At 45.4% G+C, this 24182-nt stretch overlaps 1 protein-coding gene across 5 annotated transcripts in view; it reads left to right on the forward strand.

The window, feature by feature from the left end:
• The first annotated feature begins 10176 nt into the window (after positions 1 to 10176).
• ZFP64 (ZFP64 zinc finger protein) overlaps positions 10177 to 24182 on the forward strand; it is an 87844-nt gene continuing 73838 nt past the window's right edge. The window contains exons 1-3 of one of the 5 annotated variants that reach the window (XM_055302747.1): positions 10186 to 10464; positions 13269 to 13351; positions 13774 to 14013. In XM_055302747.1, the coding sequence (XP_055158722.1) occupies positions 13318 to 13351; positions 13774 to 14013 (274 nt within the window). In that variant the 5' untranslated portion in view covers positions 10186 to 10464; positions 13269 to 13317. Of the gene's footprint in view, positions 10465 to 13268; positions 13352 to 13773; positions 14014 to 24182 lie in introns of all 5 variants that reach the window. The other 4 variants (XM_055302757.1, XM_055302766.1, XM_055302738.1 and 1 more) reach the window with 4 other exon arrangements.

A 24182-nucleotide genomic window follows, 5' to 3' on the forward strand; every position in this document is an offset into this window, starting at 1 on the left:
CCTGGGTGGCTCAGTTGGTTAAGTGTCTGCCTTTGGCTCATGTCATGATCCCAGGGTCCTGAGATTGAGTCCCACATTGGGCTCCCCGTAGGGAGTCTGCTTCTCCCTCTGCCTATGTCTCTGCTTCTCTGTGTGTCTCTCATGAATAAATAAACAAAATCTTAAAAAAAAAAAGTTGGAAAGAACTGGCTGAAATCAGGACATTTATTATTATATTTAATGAAAAGTCAGAAGGTAGGCACTCTCAAAGTAGCTCCAATGGCTCAGTAAGATCAGCAAGAAGCCACGTTCCTTTTATTTTTGTTCTTAGCATCCCAGCTTCCACACTCAAGCTCGCCAGGTGAGGGCCACAAGGTGGCTACTATAGCTCTGGAAACCAGGTCCACTCCTATACATACGGTGGGAAACAGGATTTCAAATAGGAAACAGAACAGATTATACAGGATACAGAAGCTTGGAGGAGCTGCAGATAAGTCGTGTGGTAGGAGATACTGGCTGTGTCTGGGTCACACCTTTGTGACCACTGGGATTGGGGGCTGTGATTGATGTTACGTGGAGTAGGGGGAAGCTTTGCCAAAAGGAAGACTTGGAAAGAAGTCATCCTGTTACGAGAAGTTAGAAAGAGATACCAGGCCGACTCCAAAACAAAACCACCAAAGTCCACTAGAATTAGCTGAATAATAATAAGCTGAAGCAAAGCCTGGGTTCATAGATCTGCTTGGCGATGTATGATCTGAGCCAAAGGATAGAACCTTCTGTGGCAGACAGCTGTCTGTCTATCAAAATTTGCAGCACCTCCAGCCTAGAGTTGTAGTTTACAAGGGGAGGTCCCCATCTGGGGTCTACACTTCCCAGGCTGGTCCCCTTGCAACCACTGGTGACTAGGCTCTGCCGATGGTACATAGTGGGAAGTAGACGTGCATCTTTTAGACCAAAGGATTTTAGGACATGATTGGACCTTCTCCACATGCAGCTGTGGGGGACAACAGAGCCACAAGGTGGAAGGGGTCCAGGCCCTTGAAGGAGACCTTCCATCTCAGACTTGAGAATGAGCAGCCAGTTTCCATGACTTCAAACCTTTGTATTTGGGGGATTATTGATTTCAGGAGCAAAGGTGGCCCTAACTGAAATGCTTTCCAGGACATTTTAATAAAAATCCGGATTATCAATACAATTGTGATATGACTACCTTTTGAACTGGCCATGAATGTGGATGGGTTAAGAACATTTAAGAGTAATCCACATTTTAAGATTTTTTGCAACTCAGAAAGAGTACAATGCTATCTTTGGTGGGATCTGGGTAAAGGGTAAAGGGTACGTGAGAACTCTCTGTACTACTTTTGCAACTTCATGTGGGTCAAACTATATCCAAATAAAAGGGTATAAAAAGATATTCATAAAAGGTTAAAAGAATTTTTTTTCAAACATCCGCCAGTAGCTATGGATTCCCACAAGAAGGGAAGGGTCTCAGCTAAAATGGGAACTAGATTTCAGCTAAAATGAGAATTAGATCAGTAGTATTCAAAGCATAGTGTTACGAAGAGTGTTCCAACAGCTCAGCAAATATCTGATTTGCATTTCATCTTTAATATAGAATTAACACCATTGGAAAATACACACCCCAAAGTGTTACATGCTAACTTTTAACACACTGAGGACTTTCAGATTCCCTCTCTGACATTCAAACTTTGGAACAGACTCTCTCCTTTACCATCTAGAGGAGCTCTATCCTTGAGCCTCCTCTGAGTCCATGATTATGTAGATTGTAACCAGATCGTTTTGGTTTCTTGGAGATGGGCATTAAAAGTTTGCTTTGGTTTGCCTAAATTTAGGCCTGTGTTACAATTAGAGAAATGCAAATTAAGTCTACAACTTAGCATTTTTTTACCCATCAGACTGACAAAGATCAGAAATGTGATAATACTGTGGGAGTGAGTGTGAAACCGGTGCTCTAACAAGGTGCCGACGGGGGCTCTAAGGGGCACGACCCTGTTGGAATGCATCAAAACTTTAAATGCCCTTTGACCTAGCAATTCTATTTTAGGAAATTATTCTACAAACATACTCTTTTCTGTCAGATACAAAAAACAGACATAGATATTTGTTGCAGATTGTTCATAGTAACAAAAAAACTGGAAACAAACTAAATGTCTGTTAACAGGAATTAGGTACATTTTAGTATATGCTTGTAGACAATGGAAAACAACTCTTCCTGAAGCAAGGAGGCTAGACCACCCTAGTCAGTATTTTCCAAGATACATCGTTAGGCCAAAAAAAAAAAAAAAGCGGGTATAGAATGTTGTATGCATTGTAGTGTAATTTGGACAAAAGAAATGGATGAGTATACATATACTTTTTTGCATACGTAGGAAACTTCTGAAGAACACCCAAGAAACCGGTAATAGCAGTTGTTTCCTAAAAAGGAAACTGGGGGATCCCAGGGAGGTTGAAGGGTACCCACCTTTCCCCCGTATACCCTTTTATACCGTTGGAGTATTTTCATGTTTGTGCATTAACTATATAAAAGAGTGGGGGGGGGGAAAGCAAGGCCTGTATCTGCTTGCTCCTATGAAATTATCTAAGTCAATATAACTATTACAACACAGGTGTGCCACCCTCGGTTAGGTGCCAGGCAACACTCAAAGCCAACTCTCATCAAAATAATTGGTTGTGTAATCACCACTTACTGCACAACGGGTTGAGTCTTGATCATATCCTATTACAGAGGGCGTTTTGCACTTATTTTAGCTTTCAAGTTTCTCTTTGTTGACTTTTATGTTTACATAAGGATTGCAGGTCGTTGCTGAATATCGTTAGTGAATCAATTTTGGAATACGTTTTTCCCTGGGCCCCTTCAAAGATTCTGGATCAGCTTTCCCCGATGCAGTCAGGAGGGGCTCGCTAGAGTCACCCAAGGTGTCTCCATGCTGCGTGCCAGGACCCCGTGCCCTGAGACTGCTCCATCTGGGAGGTACCGGAGCATATGTGTCCCCAGCAAGTTCCCATGGAGAGGCGGGGGGAAGGGGGCTCTCCAGTTAAGAATCACAGCAGCATCCAAAAAAAGTGAGAATTAAATTGCAAGCCCCACAAACCTTATTACAGCTTTGTCAGTTAGCGCCTAATCAGCAGAAGAGAAGCAATTCTGAGGATTTAAGTGTAAACTTAATGCAGGGAATTTGATACACACAGCATAATAGAGCTGAAAAGCCAAATGGGAGTGGTTAGGCAACCAAGAGATTAATAACAGCTGGAAGGCACCACCCCTCCTCCCCAGGGATGAGTCTGGGAACAAAGGGAGAAGGGGTGTCTGCAGAGACAAGGGATTAGTATCACCTGGCAGAGATGAGACCACAGTGGTCCAGTCTGGCTGGGATCTGGGGCCACAGAGCAGACCCAGTCACAGCCACCAAGACAGAGAGAGAGGGGAAGCAACACTCTGGCTTTTCCCTTCCACCCATTAACCAAACCCGGCTGGAAACCGAAAACCCCCCAAAACCTAGAAAACCCAGATGGAGTTCAGCTGCCCTAACAAGGAGAGCTGAGCAGAGGAGACAGGGAACGGATCAGAGAACAACAGACTCGGGGTCGGGGACCCCCTACTTTGGTTAAATGTATAGTGGAAAGCTTGCACCACAATTTTCTGTATAATTTTGACAAACTTTGAGTGGAGAGGTGGTTGATAGGAGTGCCTTTGAAAGTGCAAAGTGCTGGGTTAGCCATTCCTGTTAGCCTTTGACTCGAAAAGTAAGAGAGGTATAAAAATATTTGCACACCAGTTACGATACAATTTCAGTGGAAGGTATAATTTTTCTAGATTTGGTCATCATATCACACTTTTGTCTGTATGTTTAACTAAAAAGGGAAAAATCCTTTCTTGTAATAGCCAAAGGTTTGCTTTGAGTGATCTTCCAAAGGAGCTTTGGTACTATCTATCCATCCATTACTTTTTATATACTAATCTCTAATAACTGCTGGTATACAGTAAAGAAGGAAATAAACAAATGTTCCTGCCCTGAGAACTTACTTTAAAAATATATATATATTTATTCATGAGAGAGAGAGACAGAGAGAGAGAGAGGGAGGGAGAGAAGCAGGCTCCATGCAGCAAGCCTGATGTGGGACTCGATCCCAGTACTCCAGGATCATGCCCTGGGCTGAAGGCAGGGGTTAAATGGCTCAGCCACCTGGAAATCCTGAGAACTTACTTTTTAGTGGACTATGCATGATCGCTATAGGAAACTACATTTGTTAAAATGTTTGCTATGGAAGGAGTACCTTGGTGGCTCAGTGGGTTAAGCACCTGACTCCTGATTTTTGGCTCAAGTCTTAATCTCAGGGTCATGACCTTGAGCCCCATGTTGGGTCCCATCCTGGGCATGGAGCCTACTTTAAAAAAAAAAAAAGTTTACTATCGAAAAAAAATTGGTTACTTGAAATTGGGAACTATCTTGTGAAGAGTAGGGCATTTTGCTCACAAAACTTATGACAATTAATCGAGTGATTATGACCTTATTATCCTTGTTATGATTAATATCATCAGAATTTTAAAATGTGTATTCTCTTAATAATTTAAGGAAGTATCTGAAAATCTCCTCCCAGAAATTATTTAAGTAAGAAAATATTTCTGATATATTGATTTTGAAACACTATGCAAATCTCTGTTCTTCTACAGTTTATGCTACCTGCCCTCAAAGATTCTTACCTGAGATCATCCTTCATTGGCCTTCTGACTGGAAGAGGAAATTTATTAAACCTTTCTGAGAATCAGTTTCTACATCTATAAAATAGTGACAATAGTGCCTACCCCTCTGTTGTTCTGAGGATTAAATGGCAAAGTACACATAGGGTAGGTAGGCAATTCCTTGGCAGAGATTTTTAGTCAAAAGAAATATTTAAACCGTAGGAAGGGACAAATCTCCTTTTCTATCAGAAACCTACTGGAAATTTTGGATAAGCTCAAATACACGTGGCGTAAGGGCAATGATCTAGGGAACTGAAACTCAATCTTGATACCAAGGAGCAACAGGGAGGAGTGGGTACTGGGGTCAACTGGAGAGGCTGGGCTTCACCCAAACAAGAAGCTTCTCAGATGCAGGCAAGTGCTACCATACACATACAGATAATCTAGGCCCAGATTTGCCAGATCTTTCCATTTGGGGGGTGAGGGACACTTTAAATCCCAATTTTTATGAGACACTTACCATCTTTTAAGCATTGGCAACAGATTTAAATTTATTCTAGAGTCTAGATTTCCAATATGTAGCCAGATTATATCGATAACCTACAGGAAGTTTGCCTTCGGTAAATTGTATTTTATCTATTAATTGAGAAGTAGTCAAAACCTTTAGAACAGAAGCAACCATGAACATTCTAGTCAGGCAAAGGCTTTCTAAGATATGTAATTCTTACCGAGAAGTCCAGCGGGCGAAAATGATGTGAGCTGGCGAAAATGATGTGAAAAGAAGTGGGGAGGAAAAGCTCTTCCAAATGGTGTTGAAACAAGTTATCCTAGCAGCTCTGTTCAGGATAATGGGTTCGTATAGACCAATAAAAAAGCTACCGAGTATGCTAACTTATGACATCTAAAAAATAATTAGCAACACTCAGTAGCATATCAAATAAATTATGATGCAATCCTATCATAAAATATTATGCAACCATTAAAACTAACAGTGAGAAGGAGAAGCTTGCAAACACCAAGAGCATCACAATCACCCATGGAGCTTGTCAGCTATACTCCAGTCCAGGCTTCATACCAGTGCGCTAAAGCAGAGTCTCCACACATGGAGTTGCAGCATCTGCACATTTCACAACCTCCCAGGGGATTCTAATGCACCAACTGAACTGGGAAAACTCTTCAAAATCAAAGCCAGTTATGAAACACTGTGCATGGTATTGTGTTTTATTTGGATTTGATTCCTCCACATATGAAAGAGACACACACCCCTGGCACATGAACATGTACACAAGTAACAGTAGCTGAAACAAATTAAAAACGCATTTCGCAGGTAAATGAAGCCCAGAAGTAGGCAGTCCTGTTGACAGTGCCACAAAGAAGTTGGGGGCCTGAGCTACTTCCATCTCACCACCCAACCATATGTAGAGTATAACTTCATTCTCATAGTTCAAAATGGCAGCTAAAGCTCCACCCATCACATCTTCGTAAGCAAGGAAGGGAGGGGTAAAAAGAAGGATCAAATGGCTATGTCAATGCGATTTCCCAGAAGTTACATCACAACATTTCATTGACATTGTGAGAATGTAGTGGTCTAGCCATGTCTAGCAACAAAGGCAGCTGGAAAAAAAGTCTTCTTCCAGGAGGCCATGCACTCAGTTGCAAATCAGAAATTCTGCTACTAACAGAATTTGAGACAACCAATGTTGGGTACACAAAAAGCAATCTCTACTGGAAGTATAATATTAATATGGTGAATCATACTGATTTGAACCACATGAAATTAACATTTTTAAGTTAAAATAGGTAAATATCAGCAGCTCATATGATTCTATTATATTTCTGTGGAAAAATCTGAAGTGATATATAGTATATATGTGACTACTGTTTATCTCTGGGTGGTGGGATCTCAGGTAGCCAGGTATTAATTCTGTTATTTTCAAAAATAATGATCATAGTATGTACCCAAAAAGGGAGATCGAAAAAAACATGTAAATTAAAATCATTTTTATAAAATATATTAATATAACTTGTGCTTATATATATATGGGGTATATATATATATACACACACACACACACACAGGCATACACAGACATACACAGACACAAAGAAAAAAGAGTTTTGGTATATTTATCAATCAAAATATTATTTCTGGTGGTGCCTGGCTGGCTCAGTCATTAGAGCATATAATTCTTGATCTTGGAGTTCTAAGTTCAAGTCTCACATTGGGGGTAGAGTTTACTTTTTTTAAAATGTTATTTTTGGGTACTGGATTATACATGGATGGAATATACTGGATATATTCTTCCTTATATTTTCTGTATTTTTTTCCAAATTTCTAACAGTGAACTTGCCATGCTTGTACAATAGGAAAAACAAATATAGAAAGAAAAAAAAACACTGTAGTCATGGGTACATACAAGAGAAGGTATGGGCTGGACATAGTAGCAAATGTTTAAAATGGAGCTGATGGGGCACCTGGGTGGCTCAGTGGTTGAGTGTCGGCCTTTGGCTCAGGTCATGATCCCAAGGTCCTGGGATCGAGTCCCCACATCGGGCTCCCCACAGGGAGACTGCTTCTCCCTCTGCCTGTGTCTCTGCCTCTCTCTGTCTCACTCATGAATAAATAAATAAAATCTTAAAAAAAAAAAGGAGCTGATGGAAACATACATAAATTCATTCAACAATGAAAAAATGTATTGAGACCCCTGGGTACCAGACCCTGTCCTAGACTTTGGGGATATAGGGTTAATTAAAATAAGCCAGGTCTATGCTCTCCTGGAGCTCACAGTCTGGTGAGGAAATAGATAATAACCAAGTAGAAATTTTTAAAAATATAAGAATAGCAGGGATTTGTTGCCTAGTTATATGAGCTAGCACTGTTGTAAGCACGTTATACACATTTCCTGGCTTCCTCTGAAAAATAATTTAATGAAGTAGCTACTATCATCTTGACTTACAGAAAATTGAGACAGAGCAGTTGCCTAAGTTCACCCAACTAGTCACAGTGTAGCAGCTCCAGGATTTATATGGTGGTAGGACAGGCTGACTCTAGAACCTACAGACTTAACCACCAATTGGTTAAGATCTGGGCTTACATCTCAATAAGAATTACCTGAGGCACTTGGGAAATATATGCAAATTACCAGGTCTTGCTCTAGGAAACTGGGACTTGAGAATTTGGTCTTTCAAGCCTTCTAGGTGTTTCTTCTCTTCTGGTTAATATGAAGACTGCTACTCTCAACACAAGGAATCCGTGGCAACAGAAGTCAGAGGGGTGTTCACCTGGGCTTGGGGAACTGGAGTAGACTGACAAAGGATCATGAGGCTGGAAACGTTTTGCATCTTGATCCAGGGGGGGCTTACCCAGGTGTGCACATGTGTGAACATTTATCAAGCATTCAAAAATCAACATTGCCCTAAGCTGCAGTGCCTTTCTGGATCATGTTAGCTAGGGAGAGTGCCAAGAGGAGTTAGATATGGGACAGGAAAAAAATTACCCGAGGAAGGTGACATTCCATTTGGCCTCGGGCGACAGAAAGAATCCAGTCCTGCAGAAGACCAGGAAAAGCAATCCAGGCAGAGGGAGGAGCAGATGAAGAGCCCTGGGGGCAACTTCAAGAAAGCAGGTAGCACTGTTGTGAACAAAGCAAGAGGGAAGCATGTGCGATGGGATGGTGGGTAATGGCCAATTCACATTCAGCTCATTCCTGTCTCAGGGCTCTTGCTCCTGCCAACCCTTCAGGCTGGAATTGCATTCCCATCCCCCCCACCTCCAAATATTACCTGCTCTCTGATTATTATCTATTCAGAGATAATTCAGAGAAGTCTTCCTTGACCATTCCTGCAGCCATGATCACAACCTTGTTTTAGGTCTTTTAAGACATCATCACTATTAAGAAATCACAGTGCGGGGCACCTGGGTGGCTCAGTCTGTTAGGTGTCTGACTTCGCTTAGGTCATCATCTCAGGGTCCTGAGATCTGGAGCCCTGCTTCAGGCTGGCCCGTTCAGCAGGGAGTCTGCATGTTTCCCACTGCTGCTCTCCCTGCTTGTATACCCCCTTGCTCTCTCTCAAATAAATAAATAAAATCAGAAAGAAAGAAAGAAAGAAAGAAAGAAAGAAAGAAAGAAAGAAAGAAGAAAGAAAGAAAGAAAGAAAGAAAGAAAGAAAGAAAAAGAAATCACACTGTTGATTTGACTATTTAGTGTTGACTGAATCACTAGCCACTAGCCAAGTTCTATTAGAGAAGGTACCAAATCATATGGATCACCCTTGTGCCTCCAGGCACCAGCACGGTGTCTGGCACATTTGGAACTCTTTAATATATAAATAATTGTTGGAGGAATGAACAAACCCTTAAAGGAGGCAGCAGGGAATATACAGTCATGTTTACTGAGAGCCTACTATATGCCAGGCACTAGGCCAAGTGGCTGGGGATAGATCAGTGAAGCAAAGAGATTTAAAAAAAAAAAAATACATACATTTTGAATGTGTAAGGGGGGGGACAGGTAATACACAAGTAAATTATCTATCTCATAGATAAATAGATCTATCACCTGTCTCATATCTATCTCATAGATCAATGGATCGATTGATCCATAGACAGACATACTCTCTAGATAAAAAAAACGTTCAATGTATCAAGTTCTAAGAAGAAAGAAAAGGCAGACCAGAGAGAGACAGGGAGGGTGGGGGAAGAGGGAGTTTTACTATTAAGAAGGGCTCTTAAGGGCCCGAGACGGGCCTCTCCAAGAACAGTGAATTTGAATTGAGCAAGGACTGGAGATCGCCGCAGGGTGGCAGGTGGAGTCAGAGGGGACAGCCCCGCAGGAGACTCGAGGCCGGAGGGAGTCTGAGTAAAGGGGAGTCTGAGTTGCAGGAGGTGGGGTCGGCCGCGTAGACACAGATCAGCGGGGACAGCGTCGACGCACCGACACCTGCAAACTTGGAAATGCTCGTTCTCGGGCCTCGGAGTCAGACATTCTGGGGGGGAGGGGGGACGAGCCCTCGGGGTGCCGGCGCGCGGCCAGGTGGGCCTCGGGCGTCTGGTCCCCGTCGTTACTCCGGGATGCACGTGATCCCTGTCCTCTTTATCTCCCTAGCAGGGCCGGGGACCCGCCCAGCGCTCCGCTGATTTGCCCGCCGCGGATGCTCAGCTGGGGTTTCTCCCAAGCCCGGCGCCCCCGCCTTCCCCCCACCCCCCACCAGCCGCAGCTCGGCGCGGTCCCCCACCCCCACCCCCGGGCAGAGCATCCCGGCCACCGGGCAGCGGCGCCTTGGGGACCAGCCTCCCAGGGCGGCAGGTGCAAAGGCGCCCGAGCCGGGGAGGCCAGGCGCGCGGGCCACGGCCGCGGGGTGGGGGTGGGGGTGGGGGGCGCCGGCTGCCGCGGCCCGGGGTTGGGGCGCATCCCTCGCCGCCCGCGGTCGCCCCGCCCGCCGGGACGTCTGCGCGCGGTCGGGATCCCGGGGGACCCGGCGGTCCGGGGCCTCGGGATTGGCCCGCAGCTTGCCCCCGGGAGCCGCCGCTGCAAAGCCAGGCTGGGGCTGCCGGGCCCGGCCAGCGCCCTCTAGGCAGCGGAAGTGGAGCTTGCTTTACATCCGTCCTCCCCGCCTGGCGGAGTTGGGAGAAGGCAGGCTGGGGGGTGTGGAAAAATAAAAGGAAAAGTCCCTGCACCATGTAGATCAGCGCCCCGCAGCCTGGCACCCCGGCCGGCCGGGGGCCTCCCAGTCTGCGGCCATGAACGCGAGCAGCGAGGGCGACGGCTTCCCGGGCTCGGTGCAAAGTAAGTGCTTTTCCGGGCGCAGTGCGCGCTCCGGGGCCCGGGCCCAAGCACGTCTGCGACGCAGCGAGCAGGCCCGGGGCCCCGAAATCGGGGTGACGGCCCCGCGCCGGCGTCCCGGGCACCGCGGAGGGCGCGCCGTGCAGGGGGCGCGCGGAGTGGGCTCGGCTTCGGGGCACCCAGCCCCGCGCGAGGCGGGGGGCGCTCTCCAGCCTCCAGGACCCCTTGCAAGGGAACGGGGAGGGGGGGAGGAGGAGGAGGAGGAGGAGGGCACGCCGTTCAGACAATCGCCACCCCCTCGGGGCATTCCCCGCCTCCCCCCTTCCAGGCGGAGTTTGGGGGGGCGGTTGGGGGGTAGCCGCGATTACGCGGATGGGAAAGCTTCTGCCTCGGTGGCTCGAAATCCTTGAAGTGTGGGGATCCGAGGGTTTCGTGAGGTCTGGCGGGCTGGGCTTGCCCTGGAAAGCCTTTTGCACATTAAAGGTGGAGATCTGAATGGGGAATGGGGCGGTGGTCGCTTTCTTTGAGTTTGGGATTCGTCGTAATTTCCCTGGTGGGGACAGCAGCCTTGTCCAAGTACCTGATTTCGCCCGCCGCATTGTTTCCCCCAAAGTGTGGTCCAGAGACCGAGCGCAGACCAGCCACCTGGGAGCGCGAGCGCTTGTTTAAAAAAAAGAAAAAGAAAGAAAGAAAAGAAAGGAAAGGAAAAAGGAAAAAGCTCCCCAGGCCCCACCCATTAGATGGGGGACGTGGGGGGAGGGGATCTGTGGCCAGACCCTGAGCCATTCGGTTGCACACAGTTTGAGAACGCACCCCTGGCAGGGGGGTTTGCAGACCCCTGGCACATGGTAAGCGCTCAGCTTGTTAGCTGTTTTGGAGACATTGCCTCCCAAACTTAGTTGGGTTTCCCTTGCAGAAGTTGTGGAAAGCACAGATTTCTCTAAACACCAGCCCCTTCTGCATCCTACCTCCATCAGGACTCAGTATCCCCGAAGTGGGACTTAGGTGTGGCCTCAGATATGTCCGTGTTTCACGCATACACACACACGCACCCTGATTTTTTATGATGTTGTTACAGGTTTGGAGAACATAGTGAAGATAAAGGAATTCTCTCTTGTTGCTGTTGAGCTCTTACCTGTACCCAGTGTTTTCTGTTTGGTCTGTTAATTCTCACTACAAATGCAGGAGGTTAGGTATATTCTCACCATTCCAAATTTTCGGAGGGGGATGTCACAATCAAATAGGATGTCTCCGGAATAACCCCACCAGGTATCATGCTGGGGCATGGCCCCCCCCCCCCCCGTGCTGGCTTTTTACAAGCACAATCTTACGTAATCCTCTTAACGGTCCTGTGAAACAGAATTTATACCCATTTTACAGATGGGAGAGACCAAGTCCGAGTCATGGTTTGTAAATTGTAGTGTCAGGGTTCTAAAGAAAGTCTAGGTCGTTACTTGTGTGTCTGCCACATGCTGGAGGCATTGGTTATTAAAACCCTTTCATACTGGGTATCAGTCTTGTTAGATCACTAAGGAATCCTCATCAATGCCAGTCACCTCATCTCCTGGTTCCTTATTTTCCTGTTAGTCCCATGGGCGCCTCAGCTCCAGGGAAGCAGTGTTTCAGGGGAACAGAAAAGCCTTCATTCCTTCCATTCATTGATTTCGATGTACTTAGGGGGCAGGGCGCTCTGCAGAACAGCTTATAAAACATTACAACAGAGCCCAGACTAGCTCTCCTTAGCAAGTCAACCAGATTGTGTTCCCACAGCGATTTCTTGTCTTAGCTTGACTTGGGGAAAATTGAACATAATATTTATAAATTTCAGAAAGTTATGCTTCATATATATACCAACTATATATATGCACAAAGGTAGTTCTCATGTGATGTAGACCTGAGGAAAATTAGAAACAATATAAAGACCCTATAAGTACTGAGATTATGATGCATAGTAACATAGAATAGTGTGTTTTAGGTGATCACATATGTTTTTAAGGATTTATTTGAGAAAGGAAGAGAGAGAGTTGGGGGTAGGGGGGACAAAGAGAAAATCTCAAGCAGACTCCTCACTGAGCTCCATCCCACCACCCATGACATCATGACCTTAGCAAAACCCAAGAGTCTGGTACTTACCCTACTGAGCCACTCAGGCGCTTATTATACTTTAAATAATTATACTTGTAAAAATTTTAGTGATCTAGGCACAGTGCTTATGCAATATTATGTGGGGAAAAGACTAATTTTACAGTACATTATGATCTTAAAATTTTTAAGCATAAAGAGAATGAAAGAAAATATTTTGTAATGTTCATGGTACACATAGGTGGAAGGATTGTGAGTGATTTTCCCTCTGCTTCTTCCAGATTCACTGTTATAAGCATGAGTTTCCTTATCATAAGGCAAAGAAACTTTTAAAAATAAAAATTAAAAAAAATAAAAATAAAAAAAATTAAAAATAAAATTAAGGTAGTCCTATTAGAGACTTATTAATTGATTGAATTTCTTCATTTAACCAACATTTACATAGCACTAATACAGTGCCAGATATTGTGGTGAGTGCTTTGCAAATGTTAACACAGTATTAACGCTTGGCATCATTACTGTTGAGAAACAATGTCACTAAACGTTAGGAATGAACTTTGACGACAAGTAACAAACTGAACTATATACCAGCCTAATGAGAAGTCTGAAATTAGTTGATTCAGGGGTTCGATGGGGTTAGGGATCAGCATATGTAGGTATCTTAGCATTTTCCCCATAGTAAGAACATGGTTGTAGAACCTCCTGGCATCTCATCTGCATTCCAGGCCAAAAGAAGAGGGAACCAGTGCCAATCACGTCTGATCCCTTTTTATCATGGAAGCCAAACTTCCCAGAAGTTCCCAAGCATGTAAGGGACCAAGATTATTACTGAGTAGTTTTCATGGGGTGGGGGTGGGGATGGGGGTGAGGGTATAAAAGTGGAGGGATTGGTTTTCATAAGGACTGGGAAGTACAACTACCTTTTGTTGGGATAGGACATGGCTACTGGTCCTTCAAAGTGCAAGCAACGTTGCACATCAAAAAGATTCCTTGCATGAAATGCCACTCACACCCCACTGGCCATCACTTGGGTCTGAGAGAGAAGTGGGGAGTAGAATGGACATCTGGTGCTGCTAAGAGAGAAGAGGGGAGTAGAATGGACATCCGGCCAGCAACTAGCCATCTCTGCCACAGTGCCCTTTTTTTCTAACATGAGTCTGGTTTGTGTTGTTAGGTCGAGCTGTTTGGAATTAATTAATTAATCTGTGACTTCCGCTTTGTCCCATGGAGTTCCAGGTGGTACAACAGTGCTGGTTGAGCTTACTCCTGACATCCACATCTGTGGCCTCTGCAAGCAGCAGTTTAACAACCTGGATGCCTTTGTAGCCCACAAGCAGAGTGGCTGCCAGCTGACCAGCACGTCCGGGGCAGCCCCCAGCACAGTCCAGTTTGTATCTGAAGAAACAGTGCCTGCCACCCAAACTCAGACCACCACCAGAACCATCACCTCAGAGACCCAAACGATCACAGGTACAGCCCGGAGGGGGGGGAGAGATGGTGAGAATAGGCCTGGTTATGTCCCAAACACCTCCGTGGAGCTTATTAAAAATATAGATTCCCAGGGTCCACCCCGTAGGGTTGCTGATTCATTATTTTTAACAAGCTCCACTGGGAAGCCAGCTGCCCAGCCAGGTTTGGGAATTGCTGGGTGAAAACATGAGCTGTTAGCAGTTATAGATGTTGTCACATGTTAAAACAGACAAAAAACAGAGTTCTCAAGCAAAAACCTATATATATATATATATATATATATATATATATATACACACACACTAATAAAAAAATACTTGTGGGAAATACGTTGCATTAAAAAAAAGTAATTATTCTGGGTAGTGGGAGTATGGGTATGATCCCCAAATTTGCATTATTTTTATAAAGGGACAAAAAACATGGGGTGTGCTTTTGTTTTTGCTTTTTTTGTTTTTTTTTTTAATTTACCAACAGGCATGGTTACCCCCCGACCCCCTGTGCTGCCAGCCAGGAAAATAGAAAACTTCATCCTAGATCTTGGTTGTATTCATTTACTCCACCAAAAATAATTTACAGATGGATCCAAAATTTAAATGTGTGCAGTGAAACCATAAAAGTTCTAGAGTAAATATTAGATGCAGACACACACTTACATACACACGCTCACACTAACCCATACCTATACCTACACCTGTAGAATCTGTCTCAAGGGAGGAGACAGACAACTTTAAAAATATGAAGTCACCCATTTATGAGATAGATGGCGCAGACACTGCTGGATCCTGTGGGAAACAGAATTATCCCTTAGCTAAAGGCTTTCAGATTTTTAAATTAAAATATATGGGGCTCCCGGCTGACTCAGTTGGTGGAACATGTGACTCTAGATCTTGGGGTTGTGAGTTTGAGCCCCACATTGCATGTAGAGATTACTTAAAAATAAAGTCTTTAAGAAATAATTTTCTATGTATATCTCAATACTATGCCTACCAAAGAAGACAGGCCAGGCCCCCTCTAGCAAAAGAAAAAGAATCTTGTATGTGGCTACAAATAGTGTTACAATTTTTCCAAAGTAAAAACAATGTATAAAACTAAACACCAGCAACTGGGGGGAAAAAACTGCAGCACAGATGTCTAAGGTTTAATGTCCTTTATATATAAAGAACTCCTAAAATCAATAAAAGTACAGAAAAAGAACCCAGTGAAAAAGTCCTCAAAGGGCAGCAGATGATATATAAAGGAGGCCACTGAAGAGAAAAGGATGCTCCGTCACCGTAGTAATTAAATTAATGCAAGTCAAAGGAAGGCTTGGGACAGGACACTGCTTTCCTTTTCTGGGGATGTAAATTCCTATAACCTGAGCAATTTTGTGATATCTTTTAAAATTAAGTTGTTAAATTTAAGTTAAATTTAATTTAACAACTTAAATTTAAAATCTTTCAAGTTTAAAACTGTAGACCCATTTACTTAGTAAATCCACTTCTCGCTATTTATCCCGTAAAATATTATAAACAGATGTATAAGGGTATTCCTTTCCAGTATATGCTATAAAGAAAGTGGAACCTTTGTGTACATCAAGAGAAAATTAGATGAATAAACCTCAGATATTCAGACTATGAAATATGACCTAACCTTTAAAAAGGGACCCCGATCTTTATACAGATACAGAAAGATCCTCAGGAGAAGTGCAAAAAACCGCACGTATGCATGCACACATAGTATTATATTCAAGACAAGCTTCTAGAACAGGAACAAGGCAGGTAATGTTAACGAAAGAAGTAAGCTGTGTGTAAGGTAATGGGGATGGGTGGGGACTTTGGTTAAGTAGAGTAAGCATGCATGACTTGGGACAGCTGCCCTTTGGATACAATCAGCTACTTGGGTTTTTCAGAGAAGCTGAAAACTGTAAAATTTCCCCAATTTTTTTTTTTTAAATTTCCCAAATTTTAAAACTCTGTTGGTCAAACGAAATATATCAATAAGCCTGACTGGACCCACAGGCCTTTCCCAGACTTTTCTCCGACAGTGTTTAGTAGACAGTTAATCTGGAGCCAAAGAGTGAAAAGAACATCGAACGTGGGGGCACGGACTTTTATCTCCTTGATTTTGTGCTGGTGTGGTGTTTGAGTTTTTTGACAATAAGCAAAGTTTCGTGGTTGTCTCCTTAATGCATCCAAACTAATGCTTCTGCTGAGTTTTTTAAATATTGCAATATAATTACCTCCCAAGCCTTAAGAAAGGCACCTCCCACTTTTCTCCTGACTTTATCTTAAATATCATCCCAGAGGGAGTCACCAAGAAAGCGTGAAAACTAAAAGCCACCTTAGCAGTGGGCCTGGGTACAACTTTCCTATTTTACCTCTGGACAAAGGGAAGCTGCAGGTGGGGAGGAGACAGGGCCAGTGCGCCACCACAGGTTAGGACGGTCGGGGGACTTACCCATTTTGGACTTTACCCTAGTGGTCATCTCCCTGTTCAGGGTCCTCAACATCAGACTCCCAGTAACCCCGCGCACTCGGCATGAAACCTCTCAAACGATGCCTCAGGGTCAGGAGGCTTCAAGGCCCACACTTTATTTGTGGCCAAAGCACCTTCCTGGGTTCTGAGCCTCTGCTTACACTGTCCCCTCTGCCTGAAATACTTTTCCCGGCTTTCCCTGGCATGAGGGTGGACACACAGAGGGTCTCATTTCATCTCCGGATACTCCCCTTTGCTCTATATGGCAGCAGCCAAGATGAAGTGCTCTACCTAACAAATGAGCCACGTCGCTTTGCCCCAGAAGCTGTGTATGTGTCATTCCATCTGCCTGGAACTGACTCTTTCATGGACATCAGAGCTGAACTTAAAGGCGTCTCCTTAGAGACCCCTTCCGTGACCCCACACACACACACTGTTCCCCCAGGCCAGCTCAGGTCCCTATAAATAAACCATCACTAGGCCGTAAGCACCCTGAGGTCAGGCCTGCACCCCTCGTGTCCACCCTGGATCCCTAGTGCGGGTCTTTGTGCAGGGAATGAGCCACTGGCCCCATCCCCGTCCATCGGTAAAGCTGACCCCACACCCACATACCCGCTCCTGCCTCTGTCCTGGGTCTTTGCTCAGAGACGTTCACCCTCCCCTGCGATCACTCGCTGTGGGCAAGCCTGGGTTTTGCCGGCCACCCTGTACGCTCAGGCCAGGCCTGGAGACCTCCGTGTGCCCAGCTCACGGTGGCACCCACTACACGGTCAGACAGACTGCTGGGCTTGCATCCCTGTCTGCCACCCACCAGCCCCAGACTGCAGGCAAGTCACCCTCTGCTCCCTAATACTTCTCATCTGTAAAAAAAAAAAGGGGGGGTGGTTAGAGTGGCACCTAATACTATTAGGTAATAGAATTAGATGCCAATTACCTAGTAATCATTGTGTTATTGGAGGACTCTGTGATAATGAAAATAAAGGGCCTGGGACGGAATAATTGGGCCCAGGAAACAACGGCTTTTATTAACGTGGAGATTAATGACCAGGTGGCGGATGGATGCTGAGATCTGCTGTATGTTCCGTCTCTGCCTGACCCAGCGGCTCTTCCTTGCCATTCCTATTTCTGTGCCACAAAACAAGCAGAAGCCCGCTTTGCTTCCCTCCTTTCACACTCTTTCACTTGGTTTCCTGGGCCCAACTCCCCCCCTGCACCTGAGTGGGCTTCTGTGCTCCACTTAGTGCAGCTCCCCGACCGGCCTGGGGCCCAGGATCCCCGGGGAGCTTGTTAAAGATACCGGTGCCCGGGCTCCACCTCCTGAACTCAAGGCTCCGGGGCTGAGGCTCAGGCATCTGTATTTCTAACGAGCTCCTGGGGGACTCCAGGTCTCAGCCAGTGTGGAGAGTCACTCACACAGCCTGACCCCCGACCCTGGACAGATTTCTCCAGATACTCCCCCCCGCCCCCCCAGATATTGCCCAAACTTGTCTGTGCCTCTCAGGCCACGATTAAAGCCACACCCTTCCCCACTCAGCTCATCTCTGTCCCTTCTCTGTCCAATAATAATCGGACAATAGTTTACAATAAGTAAAACATATTCTCTGCTGGCTTTGAAAGCTGCCTTCTGTTTGGCATTTGGCTTAAGAACTTTTCTACAGGGGCGGTGACGTTAAAGATCGATGCCGGTGAAAACCATTAGCATCCCACATGCCTTTTCTAAGTCCTGAAAATCTCGGGGGGCCGTGGAGATAGGCCCGTGACTTGGCCTCTTGGCCATTTAGGGACTGAGGAGCCTCGTGACCATGGCGAATTACAAGAGCTCCTGGTGTCTCGTTTTTAAGTAGGGACAAGAATAACTAGAAAGGCCACGGGCTTGGTAAAGAGTCCAGACCAGATTGCCCGAGTTCGATTCCCGCGGTGCCACTTGCTGACCAGGTAACCTTGGGCATGTCACAGGATCTCGGTGTCTGTAACATGACCGTCCTCACCTCCGAGGGTTCTAGCCAGGGCTCCTAAATGCCAGACACTGAGAGCTGTCAGGGTTGCTCTCCTTACCTACCAAATCAGGGGGCTGTAAAGCAGCACACGGAAAATGTGGATGCAGTGCCTGGCTCATGATGAGGCCCCCAGCCAATAGTAGTTGAGTTGACCTCTTGACCTAGAATGGTCTTTCTCTCCCCTTCTGGTTAGTTCCTACTCTTTTGGTCCCAGGTGCAAAGTCACCTCCACCTAGAAGCTAGCCACGGTTTCTCCCTCTCCCCACTTCTTTTCCCCTGAGGTTAGGTGTTTCACCGCTTCCCCTCCCGGCACCTATTTATCTCCGTTGCAATTAACTAGTAATTTGGTGACATGTGGCCTTTAGTTCGATAGAGAAATGGATTCAGATGCTGTCAGAGGCCAGGAGCGGCAGGGAGTACAGCTGCAGATGTGCCACGATGGGGAGTGGGAGGGCCTGTGGACAGCCAGCTGGGAAAGGAAAGCAGTCCGACAGCCAGGAACCATCGCCGGCTACATCTTGGTGGGACTAGGAGCTGGGCTGGCTCTCACAGGTAGGCCATGCCGTCCTCCTGTTGAACATAACAGTTCACAAAACATCAGCATGAGCTGGGTGCTCTGGGACCATGCAGAACAAGACTGAAACAGGACCCCTGCCTCCTCCCATCTAAGGCACAAAATACCCAACATCCCCTCCTCTGCTGCTCTAACACCTGTTTCTCTAGCTATTCCAGATGAGCCATAACCAAATCCTCTGCTTCTCCCCACCTCTTGACAGGTCCCTTGCAGGCTTCCTCAAGCCTCCCCACACCTCATCTGACCTGAGCCCCCAACCGGGAATAAGTCCTTTGTAGCAGCCCTGTTGCTGAACTACCCCAGGGCTCCCGGGGTATGAGGTTCCCTTGTCTCACCAAGTAAACAACTTATTCAACCACAGCCACAGCCGTGTCCCTGGTGGTCTCTGGCCAGAGGATGTTGACAAAGGGAAGACCCAGCCCACCCAGTTGATTTTAAAAACCTTAAAAGAGACTCTGAAAGCTCTGTTTGGCCTGGGGGCCCCAAGTTAGTGGTTTCATTTCTAGTTTACTGGATTGTAAACCTCCCTGCCAGCAGGGACCTCATCAGTCTTGTTTTCCTGCTTCCCCCCAGCCCCCCATCACCCTCCAGGACCAGGCCTGGCATACCATAGGCACTCAATAAAACAGTTAATGGAGTGAGCGCAGGGGAAGGGCAGCCGTGAGAATTAGGTTAGTGTGGATGTAGCTGGTGGCATGGGGTCTGCCCCCTCGGGAGGGTCCGGCAATGGCAGTGTTGGGACTCTTGTGTGCCAGATGCTGGAGCTGAGACTGTGGGTGTTGCTTGCCCTTGGAGAATTTCAAGTCCGTGAAGGAGGAGAATTCCGTCGTAAGACATACAAGACCAGCCGTCTGTGACAAGCACAGCCTTGTGCAAAGAGTAAATGGAGTAGATTGGTCCCAGTGGGGAAGGCCAGAGGGAAAATTTGAGTGAGATCAAATGTATAATAGCCCTTGAAGGACTCACTGGCCTTTGGGAGGAAGATAGTGGGAAGGGACCATTTCTTAATGGTGGTTTAGAGATGGGGAAGCTCAAGGCAAGATCTGGTAACAGTGGCTAGAGATGACAAAGAGCCTACGTGGTAGGAGTCATGCTCAGCTCTGGCCTTTATCCCGAAGGAGCTGGGGAGCCATTGAAGGTTGTTGAGCAGGTGAGCGATTTAGTAAGACAAACTAATGATTTGCTCAGAGGATCTGACAATAATAATAACAACAGCCAATCCTGATGTAGTGCTTCTTTGCCATCTCTTTTCTAAGCACTCCGTATGAACCATAAATTAGGTACTGAGAATTATTATCCCCATTTTACGAATAACAACTCAGGCACAAAACGTTGAAAGCTTGTCCAAGATGACAGAGCCACGAAGTGGCAAATGCAAGCTACCCGGCTGCAGAATCTGTGCTCTTGCCTGCATACACCCCACCCTTGGAAGAGCCCTCATGACAGTGTTTCTCAGACTTGTTCGTGACCCGGTGGACCCTGCAGATACCCAGACCCCAGGGTGTTCTGCCCCAGGGTAACATCTCCATGGCTCAGAGCCGGGCCTTGGGAATTTGAACCAGCCAATGGGGGCTCATTTTAAAGAACTGAATGGAATCTGTGTTTTAAAGAACTTCCCCAGATGGATCCCAAGATCCCAAGAAGTTTGTCTGCCTGACTGCTCCCAATTTAATGCCTCCTTTTTTTTTTTTTTTCAGAAGTGCACACCAATCTGCAGCATATTAGTTCCAATTTTCACCTTCAAGGGCAAGCGGGTCTGATTGGCTCGGCTTTTGTCAGGTATCTGCTGCTGGACCAATCAGCTGTGGCAGAGAGAGGGGGTGGACTCAGGGATGGGAACCCGGTGGAGGGTCAGCCCCGGGGTCTCTTGCCTGGTGGGGTCCATGTGCACCACTGGCATGAAAACCTCTTTCTCTCAGGAGAGGAATTTGGAGTTTGCAGTTGAATCCAGAACCCTAAATGTGAATCATAGGCCCGGAGACCATTGGTTAAGAAACAGGAAGAAAAGAACAATAGATTTGAATATATGAGAATGTAGTAATATCCTTCATCAGTAAAGCTCATGTACAAGTCAATGAGGGAAAAAAAATGAAATTCAATAGAAAAAGAAAGAGCTAATAGCATAAACAGGGAACTCACTATAGAGAGTATAGGGATGGATAAAAAGTGTTGAAAGGGGTCCATCCTCACCAATTATGAAAGAAATGCACATGAAACTAAGTTGATCTCATTTTGTCCTGTCACATAGCCATCGAGCTAGCAGAAATAAAGGAGAGAATGTAAATGGATTTAGATTTTTGGAAAAGATCTTATAATTATGTATCAGCAAGCAATTAAATGGCCATACCATTCTGACCAATTCTTCAACATTTAGAGGAACGTATCCAGAGAATCTGGATGTCAGTTAAAAATTGGGCATAGGTGTTATTTATAAAAATAATACCTAGAAGCCAACTCACTGTCAAAGACAAGGGAATAAATAATTTAGCCATGCCACCACCAAAATGAAGGGGTAGTAGGTAGCCATTTGAAATTGTGTTTTGGATGAATGATAGCATGGCAAACAGCTTCAAATGGCAAAAAAAAAAAAAAAAAAGGAGATTACAAATGATTTAAGCCACATTGCGAGTTTTATACTTTTAAAATCTGTATACAAAGAATATCTTCTCCATTAGGTTGATCATTAATTCGCAAATGTCTGTTAAGCCACTGCCTTTGCCAAATTCTGTGTTAGGTGCTGGGAGACAGTGAGGGAGAGGACAGGTGTGTCCTCGAGTGGCTCATCCAGCCAAAGGGGAGGAGAGGGTAGTCATTAAATAACTTCCCAACTAATTATGTAATCACAGTAGAGATAAATGCTTTAGAGAAAAAGTATACTATATAATGAGCATATAATGAAGGGGTATATATTGTCATATGATATATTATGGGCAGCTTTGGGCAGCTTTTATTTTCTTCTCTACCCTTTTTCTGTACTCCTTAGATTTTCTACAATTAGTGTTTACTTTTATTAAAAAAAAAAGAGCAGCAGCAGCAGCAATACAGGGGTGCCTGGCTGACTCTGTCAGTAGATGCTTGATCTCAGGGTTGTAAGTTCGAGCCCCATATTGGATGTAGAGATGACTTTAAAATAAGATCTTTAAGAAAAACACAGTTTTTAATTTAAAAAGAATAAAAAGTGGAGTTTTTAAATTGAAGAAGAGAAGGGAGAAGCAAAATGCGTTGGAAGATGTGAAAACTGTCTTCAGATATCCAAAGGGCAGCTTCGTGAGAAAGGAGCTAGACTAGTGGTCCATGTGAGCCCAGCAGGTTCAGAAACGGATGGGTATGACCTCAGAGAGAAAGATTCTGGTTCCCTGTGGCATTCATATAACAGTCTTACATTTTAAGCAGCATCGTAACTGAGTCACAGAACACCCGAGGTGCTACCACTACAGACCAGGGCTGACTACAACAAACAGGCTCTCAGATGGACACCTGGACACACAGGGCAGCAAGAGAAATTCCAGGGGGACAAGAAACAAAGCAAAAGCCCTCAGGAGGGATGTGAGGCTGTGAGCTACTGGGGGTAGGGGGGGCTGATCTCACTAAACGTGGGACTGGTTTTAGTAGCCAAGCCAGAGGAGATGAGGCCCTGAGTGCTTGCAAAGAGTTGGTCTCGGGTCAGTGGGACTATACACACCTGGGGATTAGTGGTGAGTCCAACATCAACTCACACAAACACTTCACCAGGCCTCAGGCAACCTCCCAAGGACCAAGGCCACTTGAAGCCTTTCCCTGGGGGATCTATAGGCTCTGCTGTTCCCAGAGCAGCCTGGAAAGAAGCCAGGTATGGGGGATCAGATGGGAGGGGATGACCCTCTATAAAGCCAGCCAAGAGGCTCCAGCAAGACTTGGTAAGAGATGCCCCCAGGCCCCTTTGCTGGCTGTTGAATTTCAGCCACCTGCGACAGAAAGTATTAATAAGTATGTGCTTCCGTATTCTGATATGTCACCTTCCATGGATGACCCTACATAAAATTGCATTTCCCCCCTTGCATTCCCTGTGCCCCTTTTCTGCTTTATTTCTCTGCATAGCCTTTAGCTCTGTATTAGCTGTATAGCATATGTTTAGTTATTGCCTGCACCACTCCCAACCAGTGTCAGCTCCATGAAGGCAGGTTTGTTGTCCTTTTTGTTCACTGATGTGTCTCTAGTGCCTAGAAGAGTGCCTGGCACAAGGTAGGTGCTTCATAAATATTTGCTGGATAAGGTCGTGAATAATGACAACGGCACTAACAGTTTTACATGCCTGATTTTTAATCTGCACCACAGCCCTAGGAGATAGGGATAGAAATTATCCCCATCCCCCAGGTGAGGAAAGTGAGCCCCAGAGAGGTTACATGGGAGTGACCAACACTTGGTTTCTGCTCAGGACATGGTCTCCGGGTTGTGAGGTCGAGCCCCACGTTGGGCTCCACACAGTGTGGGATCCGCTTTGGATTCTCACTGTCTCTCTTCCTCTGCCCATCCCCCTACTCATTCGCATGCTCTCTCTCTGAAATAAATAAATAAATATTTTTTTAAAAAAAGGTTATGTATCTGGCCTACACACACACACACACAGTAAGTGGCGAGACTTGGCCTCATATTAATTCGAAGATAGATTTTAACATATCTGAAATAGAGGAGCATGTCAGAATCAATGAGATTGCTGTCAACCAACAGGCAATCACCAAAAAAAAAAAAGTCTTTTGTGAGCCTGTGAACAAACTTTTTTTTTTTTTTTCTGTGAACAAACTTGAACATGGCTGAACACGTTTTTGTCACTTTGGCAGAGTGGCATGCATTTTCTTTTTTTTTTTTTTTGGAATTCCGTGTATTGAGCTTCATTGTTGAAACATCTTCCAAGATACTGTGTGATGATTCCAGTTAAAGATGAAAAGTAACTGTGTACCCAGAAATACTTGCAAACAGTAGCGGGGGTCCACTTGATACTCATGAAGCAAAGGGTGGTTGTTGGAGGAACAACTGCAGTTCTTGCAAAGCAACAAACAGGAAAGATGGATTCCCAGAATCAGACAAAGTTGGGTTAAGTTTTACTGCTGAGGTTCATGGAAAAGAACCGTGTACGCCAGTGGTTCTCAAACTTGAGCATGTATCAG

The sequence above is a fragment of the Nyctereutes procyonoides genome, unplaced genomic scaffold (assembly GCF_905146905.1).
Source record: "Nyctereutes procyonoides isolate TBG_1078 unplaced genomic scaffold, NYPRO_anot_genome, whole genome shotgun sequence".
Lineage (NCBI taxonomy): Eukaryota > Metazoa > Chordata > Mammalia > Carnivora > Canidae > Nyctereutes > Nyctereutes procyonoides.